General features: G+C 39.3%; 1 protein-coding gene across 1 annotated transcript in view; it reads left to right on the top strand.

Moving 5' to 3' along the window:
- The window catches only part of Cachd1 (cache domain containing 1), a 205,336-nt gene that overhangs the window by 170,076 nt on the left and 12,601 nt on the right, over nt 1–22,659 (top strand). The window contains exons 13-23 of the mRNA XM_046451058.2: nt 2,408–2,576; nt 8,240–8,382; nt 9,052–9,233; nt 9,915–10,025; nt 14,433–14,555; nt 15,669–15,768; nt 15,858–15,974; nt 18,816–18,976; nt 19,318–19,404; nt 20,085–20,201; nt 21,348–21,499. Of these exons, the coding sequence (XP_046307014.1) occupies nt 2,408–2,576; nt 8,240–8,382; nt 9,052–9,233; nt 9,915–10,025; nt 14,433–14,555; nt 15,669–15,768; nt 15,858–15,974; nt 18,816–18,976; nt 19,318–19,404; nt 20,085–20,201; nt 21,348–21,499 (1,462 nt within the window). The remainder of the gene's footprint in view (nt 1–2,407; nt 2,577–8,239; nt 8,383–9,051; nt 9,234–9,914; nt 10,026–14,432; nt 14,556–15,668; nt 15,769–15,857; nt 15,975–18,815; nt 18,977–19,317; nt 19,405–20,084; nt 20,202–21,347; nt 21,500–22,659) is intronic.

The raw sequence follows: 22,659 nt of genomic DNA on the forward strand, positions 1-22,659 counted from the left end.
AGCAGATCACTGTTAAGTGAAAAATTAGGGAGATAATGAGATTCAAGATAAAAGTGGCTTGCCTGCTTATCCAGTAATAAAGGCAAATATTTTTAAGCTATCTTCAGTTACTTTGAGGAGGAGGAGAGCAGATGCTCATCTTGTCCTAAGGAATAAAATGGATTCTTCTACTAATAGAATCCAACAGAATTCACTTAGGCTGAGAATAATTGGCTAAACTGCTTAGGATCCATAGATACTCCAGATACTGATGGACTATTTCATTGAATTTATTTAAATGTAATTTGAGAGATTATGTTAGCAATGTTGAAGGATCACTCTCTCACTGTGATGGACACAGGTCCATCTTTGAGCATATGAGGAGGCTGGCTGTGGTAGCAGAAGGAAGTGTTGACTGTTGGAAGGGATGAGAAGGTTCACGTTCTCGGGTGTGACTTCATAACATGGATCCCCTATGTTATCTGTGGACAAAATCACTTCCCCGTCATGGAGAGCTCTTCCAGACCCATCCGAGTTCCCTAGCTTTTTTTTGGTTTGTTTGTTTGTTTGTTTGTTTAGCTAAGAACATGATCAAAAGACCTATATTAAAATGTGCTTTCCTAAGGATGATTTTACAGTGCAACTTTTAGAAGCGTAGGATAACTTTTAGTTTTTCTCTTAGAGAATAGACCTCATTATAAAATTATCTTCTGGTCATTCTGGTAAGGTTTTTGGCTTTTTGTGGGTTTTTTTGGGGGGGGTTATTTTTTTATTTTTTATTTTTGTCTTTTGTCTTTGGTTCATTGGAACATAAAACATAGGAAAACTCAAAGGATGACTGTGTAAGATTGAGAAGAGAGGAAATATTGAATGTTTCACAACACACTGTCACTTTCTAATTTGAGGGATGAAGGCAGAGGATTAAATTTACTAATCTAATTGAATATCTTTGCCAGCAGTACTTGAAAGCAATTCCAGGAAGATGTAAATTGCTTCTGTATTTAAAGATTCTGGAACCATTTTCATAAACCCTAAATAACACTTAACTCTAACCTGCCTAGTTAAAATTTTCTCCTTGATCACTAAGTAAATCATTTGAGTTGCTTTATAAGGCATTGTCCTTTAGTTCTGACATAGTGGGCCCTCACCCTCTCAGGTATTTATAAGCCATCTTTTAAATAGGCTCTTTCCATCTTCTGTGTAATAGACTTATATGGTAATGCACTGCTTAATGACCCAGACACATTCTGAGAAATGCATCTTAAGGGTATTTCATCATTGTGCCAACACTATATACTTACACAAACCTAAATGATACAGGTCAATCACCCAACCTGGCCCACTAATACAATCAAGATATGGAATGAACAGATGTATGAGGCTGTCACTAGTGTAGCATGGCATGTTTTACAGTAAACTATCATCTTATAAGTAGAAGAAATATATTCTTAATAATAAAAATATACTATGGTAAATACATAAATTAGTGACACGGTTGTTTATTATCATTATCAAGTAATGTGAAGTGTACAGAATTATATGTGCAACACCTTCTGTATGACGTGCAGCACCGTCAGTAGGTTAACACCAGCTTCAGCCCAAACACATGTGACGATACCAGGCATTAGAAATTTTTTAGTTCCATTACAATCTTGTAAGATGACATCATATTTGTGGTCAGTGTTGATTGACTTTTGATTCTTTGGTGGACATTCTCCTCATTACATTTGTTCAAACATGCCTTATTGGAGCAAGGTGAATCTGAAAGCACAACTGTTTCCACCCTTGAACTTAATACATTAAGCTAAGCCTGCCCTGGTCTGAGGTATCGAGTTGGGAAGGCAGTGCAGGGTGCCGTGGGGTCTGGGCTTCCCATGCGTTTAAGTGGTGATGTTGGCCACCTTCAGTCTGGAAAGGACAAAGTGTCATCTGGAAATTGAATGAACTGGATTCTATACTGGCTGCTCCTTGGTCCTTTTTCTTAAAGTGTGCAATCACAATTAGCAGTTCTCAGAATACTTACTGCAAAACTGGTTATGTTTTTTAGCACATTTCCACCGAAATAAAAATGAATGTTGTATTGTGATGCTCTGCTGTAATCTTGTATCCATTAACCTATATAAGCAAAACATGGTTAGCAGGTGTCACGGTTTCCAAAGGACTTCTTTGTTATCCTTCCATTAGCTCCATGATATCCTGCCACATACATTAAGATCCCTCAACAGGAAAGGAAAATAGAAATACATAGAAATACCTTCTGTTACCTGAAGATATCCTATCTTGATAGCTTCATTCATTCATCAAGTATTTAATGAACACCTTCCAACTGAAGATAGACAGCTGAGAGCAGAAGATAATGTATGCAATGTTCCTGTCCCTGTAGAATCTTCATTTTCTATTTTAGAAATTTTTTTGCTAATTTTTACAGGTACAAGACACTTCCTTTATTCTGTGTATCGTGGTGATTCAGCCAGAAATACCTGTCAAACAACTGAAGAACCTCAACACCGTCCCCAGCAGCAAGCTGCTGTACCACCGGCTCGATCTGCTGGGCCAGCCTAGTGCTTGCCTTCACTTCAAGCAGCTGGCAACTCTAGGTAACGCCCTGGCTTCTCTGCCTCCTGCCTCATCTTGCTCAGAGCAGCTCACCGTAACTATCGGTTTGACTCTCACTGCTCCCCCTTGCTCTACCCAAATAGTGAATGCCTGCAGCGCCAGGTGGTCTGGGGATGACAGACAGTGTGAAGAAGACTGAAAGTCTTGCCTGGGGTCAGATTGCCCAGCAGATACTGAGACAGGATTTTTGTGTGAGTGATTTATACATGACAAGATCTCAGCAGAAACCAGTGAGAAAGTGAGGGAACAGAACAGAGGAAAGACAAATTAGATATCAGGTGAAATCCCAACCTCCCCCTGACACCCTAGGTGGCTCTGGAGTGTACATGGCACCACAGGGCTTGCCCAGACTAGACAGGCAGACCCACCTTCACATTTACCTTCAGCTTTCTCTTGTGTTTAGCAAAGAAGTTTCATTAGTCTCAAAGGCAGTCAGTTCATTATGTGAGTCACAGCTACTGCCCAGTACAGGTGTGGGGAAGTATGGGGAAGGGGTGGGGGAAGCAGTAAGAGGGATCCAGAGGAATCAATGGAGCATGCTGATGGTGTCTTCCATGATCCCTATCTGCAGAAGAATTTGGAGGAGGCCAAAGAAAATTTACATTTAATATAACAAAGCCTTGCATTCATCACCAGAGTTGCCCTGGGATAGAGGAACACATTTAGGATTAGCACAGATAAATGATCTTCCCATAAACACAAAAAGTAGAAAAACTGAGATGTTTTACCTTTTTGCCATTGTGTAATCCTGGTTTTCCCTGATATTTTTCCTTATTTTGAAGTCTGCTCTGTCTGAAATTATATAGCAACTCTACTTTCTTTTGATTAGTATTTATCCTTCTTTACCCATTTATTTCTCTAATCTATATGTGCCTTTAAATTTAATGTGAATGTATTAAGACATCTTTTATAAATATATCTTTTATTTTAAAAAACACCTTTCTTGGTGTTTTTCCAAACTGATTTTTTAACTGATGTATAAAAACATAAAAATTGTGCATATTGAGGGGGTACCATGCAATGTTTCTTATATATATATATATATTTATATTTATATAATATATAATTTATATATATAAATCATTAACATATTTAACTCCTCAAATATCTATCATTTCTTTTTGGCTTAAGCTTCCAAAATACTTCTTCTAGCTCTTCAAAAAGTATAGTACATTATTGTTAAGTATTCATCATCATCCTACTATATTATAGTACACCATAATCTCTTGTTCCTATGTAATTGTAACTTAGTATCCACTCAGTCAATCTTCTCCCCTTCTCCCTCCCTACCTCCTATACTCTCCCCATCCTCTATTCTCAACTTCTGTGGAATCAACTTTTTGAGATTCCACGTGTGTGAGATCATGTCATACTTGTCTTTCTGTGCCTGGCTCATTTCACTTAATATGATGATTTCTAGTTCTGTCTTTATTGTCACACACGACAGGATTTTATTCTTTGTACAGCTACACAGTATTCCATGGTATATATGTACCACATTCTCTTGATGGACACTTAAGCTGTTACCTATCTTGGCTCTTGTGGATAGTGCTATAATTAACATGAGAATTCAAATGTCTCTTTAGCAGACTGATTTCACTCCATTTAGATACATACCCAGGCTTACATGATAGTTCTTATATGGTACTTCTCCTTTTAATTTTGTGGGAGACCTCCAAGGTGTTTTCATAACGGTTGGACTAATTGACATTACCGCCAACAGTGGGCAAGAGTTCCCCTTTCTTCATGTCCTCGCTAGCACTTGTTATCCTTTGTCTTCTTGATGATAGCCATTCTTACTGGAGTGAGGTGATACATCATTGTGGTTTGAACCTGCATTTCCCTGATGATGTCGAGCACTTTTTTATATTTCTGTTGGCCATGCTGAGATTGACTCGTGTACCTCTGGCCTGCCATTCTGCAGTATGTCAGACATATCCAAGGCCTTTGTGACAATATACCATGGGACGCTCATAGTACAGTAAACAGGTATGCTCTTTTTCCCTGTGGAAAATACTTAGGATTCAAAAGACTTAAGAACTAAGAATCGTAACTGACAAACTGAGTTAGAGAGGACATAGGTTGGAAGAGGATTGAGGAGAGTCATCCCCACTCTAGAATCCAAATCAGAGCACTCAAGTTTAGATTCCTCCTTTAAATTCCATTTTAGAAAATTCCTTCTGAACATGAAATCAGAAGAACAGACTGGACCAAGTGATCTCTTCTATGACACAGTCCATCAATTAGAGAGAGCTGGATGTTGGTGAAAGAAGGCTGGGTTGGTTTGTTTGTCTTCATTTGGGTTTGGGGGTTATGGTTGTATATACAGGAAAAGGGTATAATGATAGTTCATAGTTTTAAGAAATGCTTGACTGAAAAGGTAATGTGGACATGACTCTTCTAAGTTCTGAGTCAGTTAGCTAAGTTCTATTGCTGGTAAAAATGATCTGAAATTTGCGATAGTACAGTGCAGCAGTTTTCTTGGTAAGAAAGATGTTTGTGCCTAGATCTTTAAAATTTCCTTTGGATAATCCCTCATAGCTACCCTTTCCAATCTGGTGGCATTAGCCACATGTAGCTATTAAGCACATAGAATGGGGCTAGTCCAAATCAACGTATATGAGAAGTGTGAAATGCACACTTGATTTTTTTATATAGATTACATGTTAAAATGGTAATAGTTTTGAAAAACTGAATTCCATACATATTTTATTTAAATCAATTTAAATAAAATATGTATGGAATGACTTTTTGCCTTTTTAATATGGTACCTGGAAATTTTTTAAATTACATTTGTGGATTGTACTGCTTTTCAACTAAATACCACTGCCTTTCCTTGTGCTATTTCCCAGGAATGTAGAGTTCATCAACTTAAACACTGTTCATAGGATTAATTGACTGATCCCAGGTCACACAGGTAGACCTTAGGATCAGTTAGCAATAAAAATGACCCAAGATAATTAAAATACAATAAAAGTGGAGTGGAAAATGTGGGAAATTATGGCAAAGTGACTTCTATCTTATTGCATTGATGAATTAAAGATTTTGAGGCAAAGTATCAAGTATGTCAGAGCTGCCTTAAGGGGAGTGATAGAAATATAATCTTTTTTGATGCACAAAAAGACGAAGAATTTTTTGAGAGCACATCATCAGAGGTAGTTAAGGCTGAATGTAAGTATTTATATAAGTATATATCTACCTCTTTGACATAAAGCTTTGAGTCCTATATCTTGACTCTTTCTCTTCCTTTATGTTCCATCCGACTTACTGTATCAGCCTTTTCTAAAGAGCCAGTCTCTGTTGCTACATGAAAGGGCCCCTTCCCGGGGTGTCTCTTCTCTTCACTCGGGCCCCTTCTGCAGCTCTCCTGACTTTGAAGCATGTGTATGCCTTGATACATCTTATATTGTGTTTTTCTTTCACTGTGGTTTTCCTCTATTGTTCTTATTCCTGAGTCTCTGACCAGATCCAAAATTTTTTGAGCTTAGGAGCCATCCTCTCTGTCTTTCTGGCCATCCTTGCATAGACAGACCACAAGAGTGTCTGCACCTAAATCTAAAGCATGCTGCTGAACAGCCTAGTCTTCGCAATCTTCTATTTTTTTTCTCTTTGATTATTTATGGTTAATATAATAACCTCCCAAGATGCCCTACGAAGACATCATGAGAATTAAATGAGAAACAAATGAGAAGCCACATTGTCTGAGAATGGTAACTTGGACCCATCCTATTGAGGACAACTAACAATCCTGGATTAAGACATAATCCAAGATTAAAATCTTCTTGAAAAACACTAAAATAGCACTATAATGAGGAATTACTGAGCCAAAACCTAGGAGAAGATACAAACCCAGAGGAAAGAGCAACTCTTAAAGCCACTTTAGTGGTACACATATTTCCCAACCTAGAAGAAAGAGCTGTGAAATGAAATTCTCCTTTATGTAGCTTCTGTTTTTATTTTATTTTATTTTATTTTGTAGTTGTAGATGGATAGAATACCTTTATTTTATTTGTATATGGTGCTAAGGATTGAACCCAGTGCCTCACACATGCTAGGCAAGTGCTCTGCCACTGAGCCACAGCCCCAGCCCTTTAGGTAGGGCTAGGAAGAGGGATAGAAATCAAATCCAGGGTCCCCAAAAGGTGTAGCCTTTACTAAATGGAACCCAGTCTTCTTTGCCCCCACAGAGATCCAGAAAAGCTGCATCTGTAGCATGAGAGGGGCTGAGAGTCAGGCCTTGCCTTGTGGGATTCCATTGTCTGAGTGGATTGGGAAACTTTAAGCATTACTTTTTGAAAATAAGATAGGGGCTAATGAAACACCAAAGTCACAGTGTCATGCTGGGCCAGTATCCTGGTTCTTTATCGGAACCCTCCCTGCCTCATCTGGTAGCATGGCCCGTGGCAGAATCAAACAACCATCTCCTCTGGAGGAAGACACTCTCGTCTTCTAAAACTTCAAGCTCTTCCTCCAAATTAGTGCTGTTTGTTATTGCTTTGTCTTTTTTGTTTGTTTACTCAGTGCTGGCTGTTAAACCCAGGACCTTGCACATGCTAGGCAAACACTCTCTGACTAAGCTATACCCTCAGCCCTGAATTAGTTTTTTAAAATAATGCCCAGCACAATCAAAGATTACCAGGCTATGAGGAACCAGACACCATGTGTGACTGCTAACAAAAGGTTTAGAAAATGACCCACAAATATAAATGAGATAGGTCAAATATGGTAAGAGCTGGGGATGTAGCTCAGTGGTAGAGCACTTGCCCAACATGCAAAAGGCCCTTGGCTCTCTCCCCAGGTCAGGAAAAGAGAGATGGTAAGACTGAACCATAGAAAATCCCAAGGGTTTCACATTTTTGTTTCATACTGTAACTCATTGCAAGGATTTTTGTCTTAAATAAGAAACTGTGCCTTTCCTATAAGCATCAATAATTAAATATGTGTACATTGACTGTTCTGTTTCTACAGCTCTTGTTTATATCAAATTTGGCTGTACCATCTGTGAGAATAACTTCTTTATTTGATTCCTGCATTTTTCTACTGTCATCTTTCCTTCTTCCTAAATAATGATGCTGCTGTGAATAATGGCAAGCACTTACCAAGCACTTGCCCAGTGCCAAACACTGTTCTATGTGGTTTACATTATTGTCTCCTTTGCTTTACAGCTATTAACTCATTTAGTTCTCACTCTAAGTATAGAATTGATGCTCCTATTGATCCCTCCTTCACACATGAGGAAAATGTTACCTGGATCACAACCTTTCCAGCATTGTGGCATCACACAGCCAGGAAATGGTGGAGCCCAGATCTAGTGTAGCCTGGCTCCATGTCATACACAGTATGATAATAATAAATACAAAATGTTATGCATAGATCTGAGGTGCATTTAAGACTTTTCACCTGCAGCTCTTGAACTTATTTGTGCACGTACCTGTTCTGTTCACTCTTAGGACCATAAGCTCCCTGAAGGGAGAGAATGTGGCTTTTCCCTTCTTTGTTGCTCTCAGAGTCAAGCTCTTTGTTGCCTTATGGAAGACGTTAAGCCACCGTAGCAGACGGATTGGCAGAGCCTGAGCGATGCTTTTGTTCCGGCCTGAGATGAAGTCCTGTGTTCTCAGGCCTGCTTTGTTTGCTTCTCTTTCAGAGAGTCCAACTGTCATGCTGTCTGCTGGCAGCTTCTCCTCCCCCTACGAACACCTCAGCCAGCCAGAGACAAAGCGCATGGTGGAGCATTACACAGCCTATCTCAGTGACAACACCCGCCTCATTGCTAACCCGGGACTCAAAGTGAGTGTTGGCGTGGGGCCCCGTTCCTGGCGCACCCCTCTACGGGCCCAAGAGGGAGTGCTGGCAGTGACCCTTTGAAGTGTGAAGCCTAGCTTTGCATCTGGGCCTCTCTCTGGAGAGCCAGAAAGGCGGAGTGGGTGGCCCAGGGGAGGCTGGTCAGTGATGACCCTTTTGATGGATTAAGAAGCCCTGTGGGCCACATGAAGAATCTGTTTCAGGTCTCAGATGCACTAGGGGTTTCCAGGGTCAGGGTAGGGGGTGTGTGATTAAGAGACCAGTGAGACTTTCCCACCCCCACTTTCCCAGGGGAAAGAAGTAAAGTGCCCCTGCTGTCTATCAAGATAAATATGACACTCAGAATGGCAAAGATTTGGAGCAGAGGAGGCTGTTGGTGTATGAGTCTTTAATGCTACATCCCAAGATTTTTCCTCTAAAACTCAGAATGCCTAGCTGGGGTGAACACCGAGTAGTCACACATCCCTTGACTAGATTTCTGTAAGCTTTTGTTTTTGCCAAATTTGGCTGCAGTCGTCTGCTGTGGAAAGATTTTTAAGAAGTAATTGGGTTTGGCTTCTCTGCGAGAGAGCCTTGGGAAGCCCTGCCAGCGGCCCACGCTCTTTTCATGTGAGTTTTAAAGGAGCCCTGCTATGCCTTCCTTTGTTTTCCCAGTTCTCTGTCAGAAATGAAGTAATGGCTACCAGCCACGTCACAGATGAATGGATGACACAAATGGAAATGAGTAGCCTGAACACTTACATTGTCCGCCGTTACATAGCAACGCCCAATGGCGTCCTCAGAATTTATCCTGGTTCCCTCATGGACAAAGCATTTGATCCCACTAGGAGACAGTGGTGAGTTCGAGGGGCCTCCATTGTCAGCACCGCCCCCCCCAATCCTGGAGAGACATGATAAGTACACACAATAAAGCAACTTCAGGCAATCACATTAAAGAAGACACTTTGGGGGGGGTGGGGGAGAAACTGTCTTTGAATGGTTTTTTAACGTAGCATCACAACTTCATGTCTTCTCTCTGCCTATAATGTTTCTATCTCCTCAGTGAAGTCCTGAGGCTGACATGCTCTGTGCTTGGCCATTTCAACACCTCATATTTGTTTAATTCCTACCTTGTGCGCAGCGTGTGGTCCTTAATGGGTATGCTGCATTTTTACCACACACCTTTATGGCATCCAGTTACAGCTCATGTATGACCTGTGGAAAATGAACACAGCTATATACTGCCTTCAGTTCAACTATATATTGTGCTTCCCCATAGCAACCAAGAAAGACCATATTTTGACTGGTACCTGTAATGATGCCTTAAAATTTATAGGAGACAGATTTTCAGAATTTCAGATTCTCTGAAACTTAATGCAACAATCAGACATAAAAACTAAGAATCCTTTTGAATTTTAAGGTAACATAAGCACAAAATGATAGTAAACTTTTTTAGACTTGCAGGTTCACTTTTCTTTGAAATCGACCAAGTAGTTGTTCATACCTAAAATAACATGACTTTCTTTGGACTCCATTAGGTATCTCCATGCTGTAGCTAATCCAGGATTGATTTCTTTGACTGGCCCTTACCTAGATGTTGGAGGAGCTGGCTATGTTGTGACAATCAGTCACACAATTCATTCATCCAGGTAATATTTTAATTAATTTTTTAGTCGTTTCTTTAAATCCATCAGGGATATTTTTAAAATTCAAATAGAATAGGAGACAATTCAAATAGTGGCAAAAGCATGACCTTTGAAGTGAGGCAAGATGGAATTTGAATATCTTCTCCAGCTGTGTCACCTTGGATTGTCCAAGCTTCCCCCTGACATCTGTAAAATGGGGCTAGTTCCCCCCTCACGAGGTTAACACCTCAGTTAAGTTGATGAAAAGCTCTCAGCCCTGTTCTTGGCAGCCATGGTGATGTCTATGAAAAAGAAAAGGACGTTAGAGTCAATAGAGCAGTTTGTAGAAATGCCACTTTTACACTGGTTAAATGTCAGCAGGAGCATTACAACTTTCACTGCCAGAGTGTTCTCCAAGCAAAGGAACATTTTTTTAATGAAAAAAGAAGCTAGGACATAAAATGTATTACCTCTTGTATTTGCATCTAACTCTTTAGAGTAATATGAGTTTTTGTTTTGTTTTGTTTTTCCACTTGTCCTTGAAACTGTCTCTTGAAAAATAAAATGGCTCTTTGAAAATTGATTTTCCCAGAATGCTACATGATGTCAATATCACTATAGATATATTTAGATTGCTTTATAGATCCTGCAATTTGTGGCTTCAATATTTAAGCTACAAATGTCAGTAAAACATTGGGTAGAGAGGCAAGTCACACACATTGTTTTAATCCGTTCATTATACAAATAACTGCTTCCCCACAGCAACCAAGAAAGACCATATTTTGACTGGTACCTGTAATGATGCCTTAAAATTTATAGGAGACAGTTTTTTTGTTTTTTTTTTTGTTTTTTTGTTTTTTGTTTTTTGTTTTTTGTTTTTTTTTGCTTAATTTATGCTTTTCACTGGCGCTCGTTATCTATAAAATGATAGATATTCAGTAGAATTCCTCTAATGCAGGTTCACTGGGAGTAGGAACTGGAAAGCAGTGTGGTGTGGAATTTCCATATCATGGCCTGGGTCTCAGTGGGAAGCAGAGCCTTGCAGCTAGCCAAATGTTGGTTCTTTTGTAGGGCACAGTATCTATTTGACTCTGTCAGCTGCTCCCATAACATAATATTTCGCATTATAAACGAGTAAGTACTTGTTTATTTAGAACAACAGATCCCTAAGTGTTTCTGCTGACAGACTAGGTGTATTTGGGGCATACACCTGTAAGTATCAGACTAGTGAAACCTTTCATCCTTCCCATATATTCCAATTGATGGGGGAGAAGTGAGCAAATTCTGTTTCTTTAAGAAGACATCATACACCTTGGTCTTTGATTAGAAAAAAAAATAGGCCAGAGCTGGGCTCTTTAAGGTGCTGTTACAGTGAGGAGAATTAAAACCCAGGTTTTTGCTCAGTCTTCAGGTGTCCCATTGGCTTCCCCAGTTGGCACCTCTATACCAGGAGCCATTGGCTTTTCCTTCTGTGTAGTGTTCTTTTGGTTGGGAAGGGCGAGGGAGAGACAGTTTGGATGCTTGTATCTATGTATATTATATGCATGTTTTGTAGGGGAGATCTGGATGAATGGAAGAATTTTGATTTGGTTGATGTACAAACATGTATGATGTCTGTCCAAATGAAGCATGATGGAAATCTGATGAACTTTCAAATTAGAAAAGCCTGGGTTCAAATACCCCTTCTAGTTACCTTTATAATGTACCCTTAACCTATATTAAGTTCAATGAGAGAAATGGCCATTTAATCCTGGATTCTGTCCACCAAGTCCCTAAATGAATAAATATCTGCTTTTGCCCAGCAAAAATATGCAGTCCATATTTCTCACCATTTGAATATTTTCCTTAGCTGAGTGTGATTTTACTATTTAAAGCTGTGTGTTTTTTATTCAGTGTAGTTTAGATTGCAAGTCAGCTTCTGGTGCTCAAAGTAACCCTGGCTTTGCAGATCTATTGATAGATGGGCTTTGCAAAGGTACAAAAAGTAATGCAGTGATTTGGGCCTCCTGTGTCAATTTGAGAACCAAATTCAAACATTTTTGCCTTTGTTTCCTCACCTAGGAAAGAGGAATATCAGGAACTATTTCAAGTCATTATTTTAAGAATTAAATAACATGTAACATATAAAGCTCTTAGAACAGTATTGGTTCATGATAAGGACTCAATAAATCTCACTTTCATTATTATTATGTTCCATAACCTCTTTGAGCCTCATGTAAAACAGATATAATAATGCCCATATTGAACTGATGCAATGAGAACTGTAGGTAATGCAAGTAAAATGCTTAGCACTGTACTTGACAATGACAAGTCCTCCCAAATGGCAGCTATTTTTATTATAATACCATTCGTCCTTTGAATTTGCCACATTTTAACAGGTCAAAAGGAAGAGCTTTAGCTAATAATTAGCTTGTTGTGAAGTACTCCTATTCACCCTTGGTTTTCAGAAGTGGTGTGGCTGAGAGTTAGGTGAGGGGTTTTCTAATTCAGCACTCACTTGTCAGTTACTCACAGTAGCTCTGTTGCAGTTCTTCCATAAGCATGCTCAGGGGACTAAGAATGTAGCTTTGCATTCTTGGAGAATGATAATGCTGCTAGAGATGAAGTACAGTCATTGATTTAGGGACTGGTCACGTGTGTTTTGGGCAGTTTAAAGCTCATACAAGCATTGTGAACAGCCTAGTCTGATGTGCTTAGAAATGTAGGTTTGGTTGGATTTTTTTCTATGAAATTCCTTATGAGTTGCTATGGTAACAGTATATTTAATCTGAAATGCAGGTAAAGATATGAATCCAGACATAGAATGGCATAGATAGGCAAGATGCATGCTGTTACTTCATATTGATCATACTGGAGCAGATAGTAATCATACAGAGAAAGTGTAAAAATAAGATCAATTTATCCCAAAACATCCCACATTCACAATCCCACATCTCCCCAAGCTTCAGTGTTCCTAAACTGGTAATGTTTCATAAGATTGCTATGAGAAATAACTAAGGTTTCTGTTTGGTATTTTCTGTATAAAGAAATCACACAGGGGCGGGGTTATAGCTCAGTGGTATTATGCTTGCCTAGAACATGTGAGGAAATGATTCTGTTTTCAGCACCACATATAAATAAATAAATAATAAATAAATAAATAAAGTTTTTGTATCCATCTACAACTGAAAATTTTTAAAAAGAAAAGAAAAAAATAAATCAGACCAGTGATGATGATAAATGATAGATTCTTAAAAGTCCCGTTCTGGGTAAACCCTGCAAATTCTAAACAGAAGAGTGCAAGAGGGTCAAGGAACCTAGGCCCCTCCAATTAAAAAACCAGATGAGAAGTCCACACTTCTGATATTATCTAGCAATTTCTTAAAGTCTATTTTCTCTGAAAGAGAGATAAGTTCATTCTCAACCCAGGTATGAGGGCTTAAACTCACAATCTCGTTTTCTTCTGAGTAACTCCTCCTTATGGGGTGTTTCTCTGTCAGGCAGCTCGCTAAGCACTACAAATGCGCTCTCTTGTGGAATCTCAATAACAGGTTTATGAAGCAGGTCCAGTTATGCCTCCATTTTCAGATGAGAGAACCGAAGTGTAGAAAGTCTCAGTAGCATCCCAGGAGTCACCTAAACAGAAACCATCAGGACCAGGATTTGACTTCCTGTGTACTTAAAAAGTTAGCGCCATGTCATGTTGCTCAACTTTCTCTTCCACAGCTCTCCTCCTTCTGAAAGTAACTTTGTAGAATGGAGAAAGCACTGGTGGATGAACCAAGAGAGTCTAGTTCTTAAATATAAACTGTGCTTTGAGTAGATTCAACCTTAGTATTGTGGAAAGAAAACTAGAGTAGACATTGTTCCTACCAAGTTCTGTGTGACCTTACAGCAGTCAGTCAGCCTTTGGGATCTTCATTTCCTTATCTATAAAATGAAGGAAATAAGTAAGGAAATGGCATAATAGCCAAGCATCCAACCTCCCAGTGGGATACCTATGTACCTATATTTTTGCCAAATAGTCTAGCCACTCTCTGAACACATGTGGCGTCAGGGCTAGCCACATTCCGCCACTGCCTGTGTTTGGGACTGGTCTTATTCAGAAAGTCATATCTTAAGTCTTAACATTTTCTGTCATGAAATATCAAGTTATAGTAAATCAGTCACTTAGTTTTTACAGGCATGGGAAGTGGGGAAGAACAGTAGCAATGTATTTCTGATACTGTACAATGTCCCTATTACTGAACAAATCTCTTTTTAAAAAATATTTTTTTAGTGGTCAACGGACCTTTATTTTATTTATTTATATGCATTGCTGGGAATCAAACCAGTGCCTCACGCATGCTTGGCAAGTGCTCTACCGCTAAACTACAACCCCAGCCCCTGAACAAATCTTTTATGCTTAAATAAGCCATGCCTCTTGTCCTCATTAATCTTTTTCACTTGAAGTACACAGCTGTCTTCCGGGCACACTGTGGCTGTGATGGGCATTGACTTTACACTTAGATACTTCTACAAAGTTCTGATGGACTTATTACCAGTTTGTAACCAAGATGGTGGCAACAAAATAAGGTAAGCCCCTTAGGGACACTGTTTCCCATCTACTGCTAAAATAAAAAGAAATAGCTGTCAGATATCTCCAGATAAATGGCAACTACATAGATATGGTCAAGATAAGAAGTCAAGATCATTGTTTGGGTGTTCTATTAAGAACCTTATATTGAAAAGATTTTTCTCCTTTTTCTCATCTTTCCTTTCTCTAAGATGATTTAGACAAATGGATGCTACACATAACAAGATGAGTAACTGGCACAGATACCAAAAGCTCTTGTTTCCCTAGAAGTCAGTAATTAGAGGTTTCCCATATCTTTGGTACTAGAAAGACCGGAGGGTACTCTTGGGTAGTACTTTTGATGTTAACTTAGTCATTAAACCAAAGTCCTTGTGAAATTTCAGCTGCTTAGACTGCTCCTTTTACATTTCCCCAGAAAGATGCTCATGGAACTAAAAGTCTTTGCCTCCTGAATTTCAAAAGAACATGTCTGATCAAAGCAAGGGCATTCCCTTGATTTAATGCAGGCTGCTTTAAAAATAGCTTTCTTAGTTCAATCTCATGGTCCGTACTTCATGTCAGGGCTGAATTTCACATTGGCTCTTAATGGGGAAGTGCAGGATTCCTGGCAAAGTGATATAACCAATGTAGAATAAAATAAAGCATAATGTAGCCTTGATTAAAGCAGTTCTAGCTTTGCTTATGTAATGTTTTTATAAAATAGAGTTTATATTTCCCAAGAATGTTTTATTTTATATATGGTTATCATTGAAAAAATAAATTATATGGTTTCCTTGAAGCTCATGCCTATAAATACTCAAGTCACATATATCCTTGCAAAATGTCTTCTCAGTTCATCATGCTTGGATTGAGTGGGTACATTCTGTATGAAATATGTAGGTGACCACAGAGGATGGTTTAACTCTGACCTTATCCTGCATCCCAGGCAGTCTACCACCTCAAAAATAAAGTGTCTATCTACATACCAGCCAGCCTGCCTACATTTTTTTTTCAATGAGTATTTGTTGAGAACTTGAAATAAATGCAATTTGTTTCAGGGCTAGCAAGGTAAATGCTCTCTGAAAGCACAGAAGAGCAGCTCACGTGAATGAACATCACTTGTTTTGGTACAGATGCTTCATAATGGAGGACAGGGGTTATCTGGTGGCACATCCAACTCTCATTGACCCCAAAGGACATGCACCTGTGGAACAGCAGCACATCACCCACAAGGTATTTGTTGCAAAGCTGATAAGCTCAGTTCTCCAGCAGCCTACACCTCATTCCATGGCATTGTCTTCTGTTCTGTTTGGTCTTATTAGGAGCCCCTGGTAGCAAATGATATCCTGAACCACCCCAACTTTGTAAAGAAAAACCTGTGCAACAGCTTTAGTGACCGAACAGTCCAGAGGTTTTATAAGTTCAACACTAGCCTTGTGGTAAGTTGATTCCTTAGCACTCTCATTTACCAACCTTTTACAAGATATGAAACAGATAGCAGCACAATTGACAATAGCAAGACTGTGGAACCAACCTAGATGCCCTTCAATAGACGAATGGATAAAAAAAATGTGGCATTTATACACAATGGAGTATTACTCTGCATTAAAAAATGACAAAATCGTAGAATTTGCAGGGAAATGGATGGCATTAGAGCAGATTATGCTAAGTGAAGCTAGCCAATCCCTAAAAAACAAATGCCAAATGTCTTCTTTGATATAAGGAGAGTAACTAAGAACAGAGTAGGGACGAAGAGCATGAGAAGAAGATTAACATTAAACAGGGATGAGAGGTGGGAGGGAAAGGGAGAGAGAAGGGAAATTGCATGGAAATGGAAGGAGACCCTCAGGGTTATACAAAATTACATACAAGAGGAAGTGAGGGGAAAGGGAAAAAAAATACAAGGGGGAGAAATGAATTACAGTAGAGGGGGTAGAGAGAGGGGAGGGGAGGGGAGGGGAGGGGGGATAGTAGAGGATAGGAAAGGCAGCAGAATACAACAGACACTAGTATTGCAATATGTAAATCAACGGATGTGTAACTGATGTGATTCTGCAATCTGTATACGGGGTAAAAATGGGAGTTCATAACCCACTTGAATCAAAGTGTGAAATATGATATATCAAGAACTATGTAATGTTTTGAACAACCAACAATAAAAATTAAAAAAAAAAGATATGAAACAGAATAATGGGTTAATGTCTGAATATTGCTCTTGCCTCTTTCATTGCCTTAGAATTACAGAATGATAGGATGGAACACAATCTTAGTCCAGCTCGTGATTAGATGAATGTGAGATAGAAAGCCCAGGGTAGAGAAGGGAATGTTTTTTAAAGTCTCACAGTTGGTATTTTTTTTTCTTTTGTTTGTTTGAAGACTCACCCAATCTTTCCCTTTGAAATATCTGCTTAAGCCTTTTCCCACACTCTTATATAAATATATGGGGCACCACATACTCATCTCTTCCTGTCTTCTAGAGATCACTCAGTCTCCTTAAATTCCTAAGGCCACTTTGAGTCAGTTCTTGATCACCACCCTGTTAGATGGGAACTGTTATGCAAATCACCTGAAAATAATTTCTTTTTGCCCTTAGAATACTCTGCATAATTTGAGTTGCTGCAAAATATACCTGGTTGTGGTTAAATGTCTTAAGGACATTCTTACTAATATGTAAAAAATAATCCTAATTGGGAGCAATTATAATAGGGAAATAGAATTAACATTCAAGAAGTTATTCACAGAAAGTCTTTAACTTAGAATAAGTATCATTAAATATGTAACTTAATTTTTTTTTTTTTGTACTGGGGATAGAATCCAGGGATGCTTTGCCACTGAGCTGCATCCCATGCCCTTTTTATTTTTTTATTTCTGGACAGGATCTCACTAAGTGCTGAGACAGGTCTTGAACTTGGAACCCTCCTGCCTCAGCCTATCAAGTCACTGGGATTACAGGCATGTGCCACTATGCAGGATTAAAAATAATTTTTGAATGTAGTGGGTTAAGTTGAAAATCTTAAACTAAGTGTTAAAGAGTTGATTGCAAAAAGCAATTGTACAGTAGAAGAGAGGAGTTTAAAAAGTGAATATATTAACAATGCATATGCATTTTTTTCAGGTAGTTAATTTATTAACTCTTCAAAGCAAGGGAGGTCATTACCACCCCATTCAGACCCCATACCATTTTGAGCAGCACTCTCTTTTGGCGGGGGGGGGACACTGACAAACTTGAGGAGTGGTCAGAGGGAGGCTGGAAGGTTGTCATATGAAAATCTGGCTTTTTCTGTGTGGCTTATATTATTTGTGCAATGATTTTCAGAGTTTTTGGTAGACCAAGCCAATATACTCAGGTAGAAACATGTCAATGTGAATTAGAATAATTTCTTAAGGGACCAAGTTAGATTTGGAGCACCCCTGGTTACTGGAGCTAACAGGATGGGAAGCCTGTGTTATTGCACATACTCCAGAGGTGTGCATCATCCACATAGTGAAAAATGCATCTAAACCCCTAAGAACTCACGCAGTGCTCTGATTCTCAGTTAGGCTCCTCCTCACCACACACATATAGGCAAAGAATAGCTTGCAGACAGGCATTCATTTGCCTTGGGGTATATGACACATGCAGGAAAATGGTTATAGACAACTTTAGAACATGCTTTTGAGTCTTTGGCTTTTTAATATAATGAACACATCTGGCCATCCAATCAGCTGGCTATCCCAAATTTGCTTGTTATGGAGCAAAAAAAGGAGATACCTACTTTAGTTAGATTGTTTCAATATTCTGAAAGCAGCAAACTAGCCTCTTAAAGAGACTTTAGTTTTTAAATATTATATTACTCTGGGAGAAAGGTTTGTTAACCAAGGGAAAGAAATCTTTCTTCATGTTATGTGGTTAATTGGGTTTGCCTTTGAATAAATTTTAAGCTATTCCTTACCTGAAAGTCATCTTTTATTGCTTCTTGAAATTTTCATTTTTATGACATATTGTTTTGTGTTTTTAAAAAGATGATCAAATCAGCTATAAAAATGTGTTTTGGGGTGTAGATATAGATTAAAAGATTATATAATATGTTTGCAGGTGATAAATGGGAATTATGTCTGACTGATGGAACTGAGTAATTTTTCCCCATATTTTAACAGTGACTGTGTACTACTTTTATAATCAGCAACAAAGTTTTATTTGAAGCTGTTTTCAGCAGATGGTTGAAGGGTTGTTTTCACCAAGGTAGGACTGAGTCTTTGCATTACTGTCTGTCACTGCTGACACCTTGATTGTTCTATAGGGGGATTTGACAAACCTTGTGCACGGCAGCCACTGTTCTAAATACAGACTGGCGAGGATCCCAGGAACAAATGCATTTGTTGGCATTGTCAATGAGACATGCGACTCACTTGCCTTCTGTGCTTGCAGCATGGTGGACCGACTCTGTCTCAACTGTCACCGGTAAAAATGCCATGGGTCATACTCTGTGTTCCCCACACTGTTTAAAAATTTAACTGATGCCAGTCATTCAAAATAGCATATGAACCGAATAGGCAGATGTGTGTCCTGAGGAAAAGGAAAGTCACAGTTACAGAAACATTTAGAGCTGTATTGTTTGCAACATTGTTGTCCATGGGGCACTGGACCAAGGCCAATTGAGTATTTAAAACTTTGGTCACCACTTTTTTATTTTAACTGTCATTTTAACTGGCAAAGGGTTTCATCATTTTACTTCTACAGTGCATGTACAATATACGATTGTCATTGACCCTCTGCCTAGTAACTTTTCCTTTGCTTTTCAGAATGGAACAAAATGAATGCGAATGCCCTTGTGAGTGCCCCCTAGAGGTCAATGAGTGTACTGGCAACCTCACCAATGCAGAGAATCGGTAAGAGGTGTGTGTGTGTGTGTGTGTGTGTGTACACATATGATATATGATCTCCTTATAAATGTACACATAACTATGTACAAAATGCTACGAGGTTTCCTATGGATTTGGTTTAGGTTGGGGTATACAAAAATGATTCATTCCAATGATGAACCTGTTCAGTATGCCAGATTTCCAATGATGTACGCTTTGAGGTTAAATTTAAATAATGTAAAAATATGAAAAGTGTCAGTGCTATGTACAAAAAAAATGAGCATTTACTAAGTATATACCATGTATTAGGTACTTTAACACATTAAATCACTTAGTTTTGTAATTAGCCCTGTGATTCTCATATCTGTTTAGGTATAGAAAAACAAAGTGTCCTTATTGTGTTGCTAACAGTGAGTACCTCAGAAAAGTAAGACTGAGGAAGAGATTGAGCAAGAGAGATTATATTCACTTTTAATTTTATACTTTCCTGTTATGTTGAAGGTTTATTATTTTATTATATGTGTGTATGTTCTATTGTACATAAACAAATTGAATCCCAGGTAGTTAAATAATTGACCTAAGGTTACATTAAGTGGAAAAGCCAGAATTCAAACTCAGATTTGTCTGACCACTGTCAAGGACCAGGGCATGATGAGTTTGGAATGTGAGTGATACAGTCCTAACCTCCAGACTTGCTTCTTGTACAGAAACCCAAGCTGTGAGGTCCACCAGGAGCCAGTAACATACACAGCCATTGATCCTGGCCTACAAGATTCTCTTCACCAGTGTGTCAACAGCAGGTGCAGTCAGAGGATGGAAAGTGGGTAAGCAAACCCCATAGGGAATGGCGACCAGCAGCCTCACTGAGCTTTTCTAGCTAAAACTTGATCATTCCCATTCTTGCTGCTTTGAAAAGAATATCAGTTTTTCTGATCTGAAATGGATTTTTAGACACCTTTTGTCCACCAGATTAAATATTTTTCAGCTCCTGCTTGTTACAGCTATTTGGCATTTGACCATAGGCTGGGAATGTTTCTCTTGAAATAAACACAGGGTGAGTAGATGTGGTGTGAAGAAGCAAGGCAAGGGAGCAAGATCTGCTGGAATCCAGAAACAGAACCCAGCCTCAAGGCTCTGCGTGATATTTTGAAGCTCATTAACTTCCCTGTCTTAGAAAGCAAGTCTGCTTCATGGCAGTTTGGAGAACTAAGAGCTGCATGTCCCCTGCTCTCTGCTGCACTCCTCCCTAGGTTTTGCTCACTAAACATCATGGGAATCGTGGCTGTGATAGACTAAGCCTGGGGAGTGGGGGTGATTAGTTCATTATAGCCTTGGTTCCCTTGGATTAAGCAAAGCAAGTGCGTACAGGGGACAGCCAGCCCTGCTTTTGCTGTATACTCTAGCAGAGGAGGGGTGTGCCATCAGACTGATTAATTTGGTATGTTATGCAGTAGCCCCCATCAATTAGGCTTGGGAAGCACTGCATGTACTCTCTTAAGAGAGTCATTGTGAATGTAATATATTAAAGGCTCTAAGAAATTGGCAGAAAATCATTTTAAGCAGCCTCAGTTTTCCTAAACTTATTTGATTATTCCTTTCTTTTTTTTTTTTAAATAATGACCACACACATGGGGGTTATTAGACCAAAATCAAAGAAACCTTTGGGTCATATTCATTTGGTCTTTTTTCAGGATGATTTAGAATAACCCTGCACTAATCCATGATATGTGGGTGTCATAATTTAATGCACAGAGAACAGTTTTATTTCTCTCATTTCCAAGTGGTCAAGAGGCATAAAGCAGCTATCCTCAGGCAGACTATTGCTGTTCCCATTTCGAAAGAAAGAGAAAGGAAAAGGCAGGTCATCCACAGAACACGTCAGTACTGAACTCTGGGGACTGTCTGTGCCCAGGCTCATGTGGCCTTTCGCCCACACGGCTTTCTGGAACATGAAGTGTTGTCTCTGACAGGGACTGTTTTGGTGTACTGGATTGTGAATGGTGTGTGGTGGACAGTGACGGGAAGACTCACCTGGACAAATCCTACTGTGCACCACAGAAGGAATGCTTTGGGGGCATCGTGGGAGCCAAAAGTCCCTACGTTGATGACATGGGAGCAATAGGTATGTTTATTGGGGGCCCAAAGTAACTTGATTCTTAAATACACATATTCCCACCTACATACTAAGACAAAAATCTTTTTTTTTTTAATGGTTCTGGGGATTGAATCCAGGGGTGCTCTACCACTGAGCTACATACATCCTCAGACCTTTTTTATTTTGAAACAGAGCCTCCCTCAGTGACCCAGTCTGGCCTCAAATCTGTAATCTTCTGGCATCAGCCTCCACAATAAATGGGATTACAGGTGTGTGCCACCATACCCAGCAAAACAGAAACATGTTAAAATAATAATCCTCTGCCCAATTTCCCCTATTCCTTTGCCAGTAGTCTTTAGTTACAAAACCAAGGCACATAATTACCTTCAGAGCTGGCTCAATACTCGGTTCAGAGACAGCAAGCAACCCTATGACCTGCCAGATTTTGAGATACTGGAATTCACTCCCATAAAGCTTGTCCTGAGAAATACAGGGCTGATTTCCTGAACTCCACGCCTGCGTGAATGTGCTTCTAGCTGTCAGAAGCTAGCGGGGCCAGTGACATGCAGTGACCACTGTATATCTATTTCCTATGCAGCCTCTTATTTACCTTTCTCCTTGCAGCTTTCACAAGGCAGAAGTCTTAAAGCTACACGTCCAAATTTAGGGCCTCCAAGTCAGCAGTTGCCAAACCTACCCCATGTAGCTTCAGGTAGAGTACAGAACACCACAGGAAAGAGAGCCTCTGGGGTTGGGCTCCAAGACCTTGAAGACACCATCAAGGACACTATTTCTCTCATTAGATATTTTTTCAGTCTTTCTGGATTTAGCACCAAATTCTAATTCTTAGCTGACAGTTGAGTCAAATATAATTAATACAGATGTTCCTCAACTTATGATGGAATTACATCCCAGAAAGCCTCACTGTAAGTTGAAACTATCCTAAGAGAGGATGGGTTTAATACATTTAACCTGTTGAACATCATAGCTTAGCAACACAGCACACAGTGGATTGTCAGTTGTTTGCCTTCAAGTCCATGTGGCTGACTGGGAGCCAGGGCTCACTGCAGCTGCCCAGCATCCTGGGAGAGTATCCCACCACAGATCACCAGCCCAGGAAAAGATGCAAATTCAAAAGTCAGTGCACATTTTCTGCTGAATGCGTTATTGCTTTGTGTCATCATCAA

This window comes from Marmota monax, unplaced genomic scaffold (genome assembly GCF_021218885.2).
Source record: "Marmota monax isolate L192 unplaced genomic scaffold, Marmota_monax_Labrador192_F-V1.1 WCK01_AAM20220418_F8-fsc00023, whole genome shotgun sequence".
In the NCBI taxonomy this organism is placed as follows: domain Eukaryota; kingdom Metazoa; phylum Chordata; class Mammalia; order Rodentia; family Sciuridae; genus Marmota; species Marmota monax.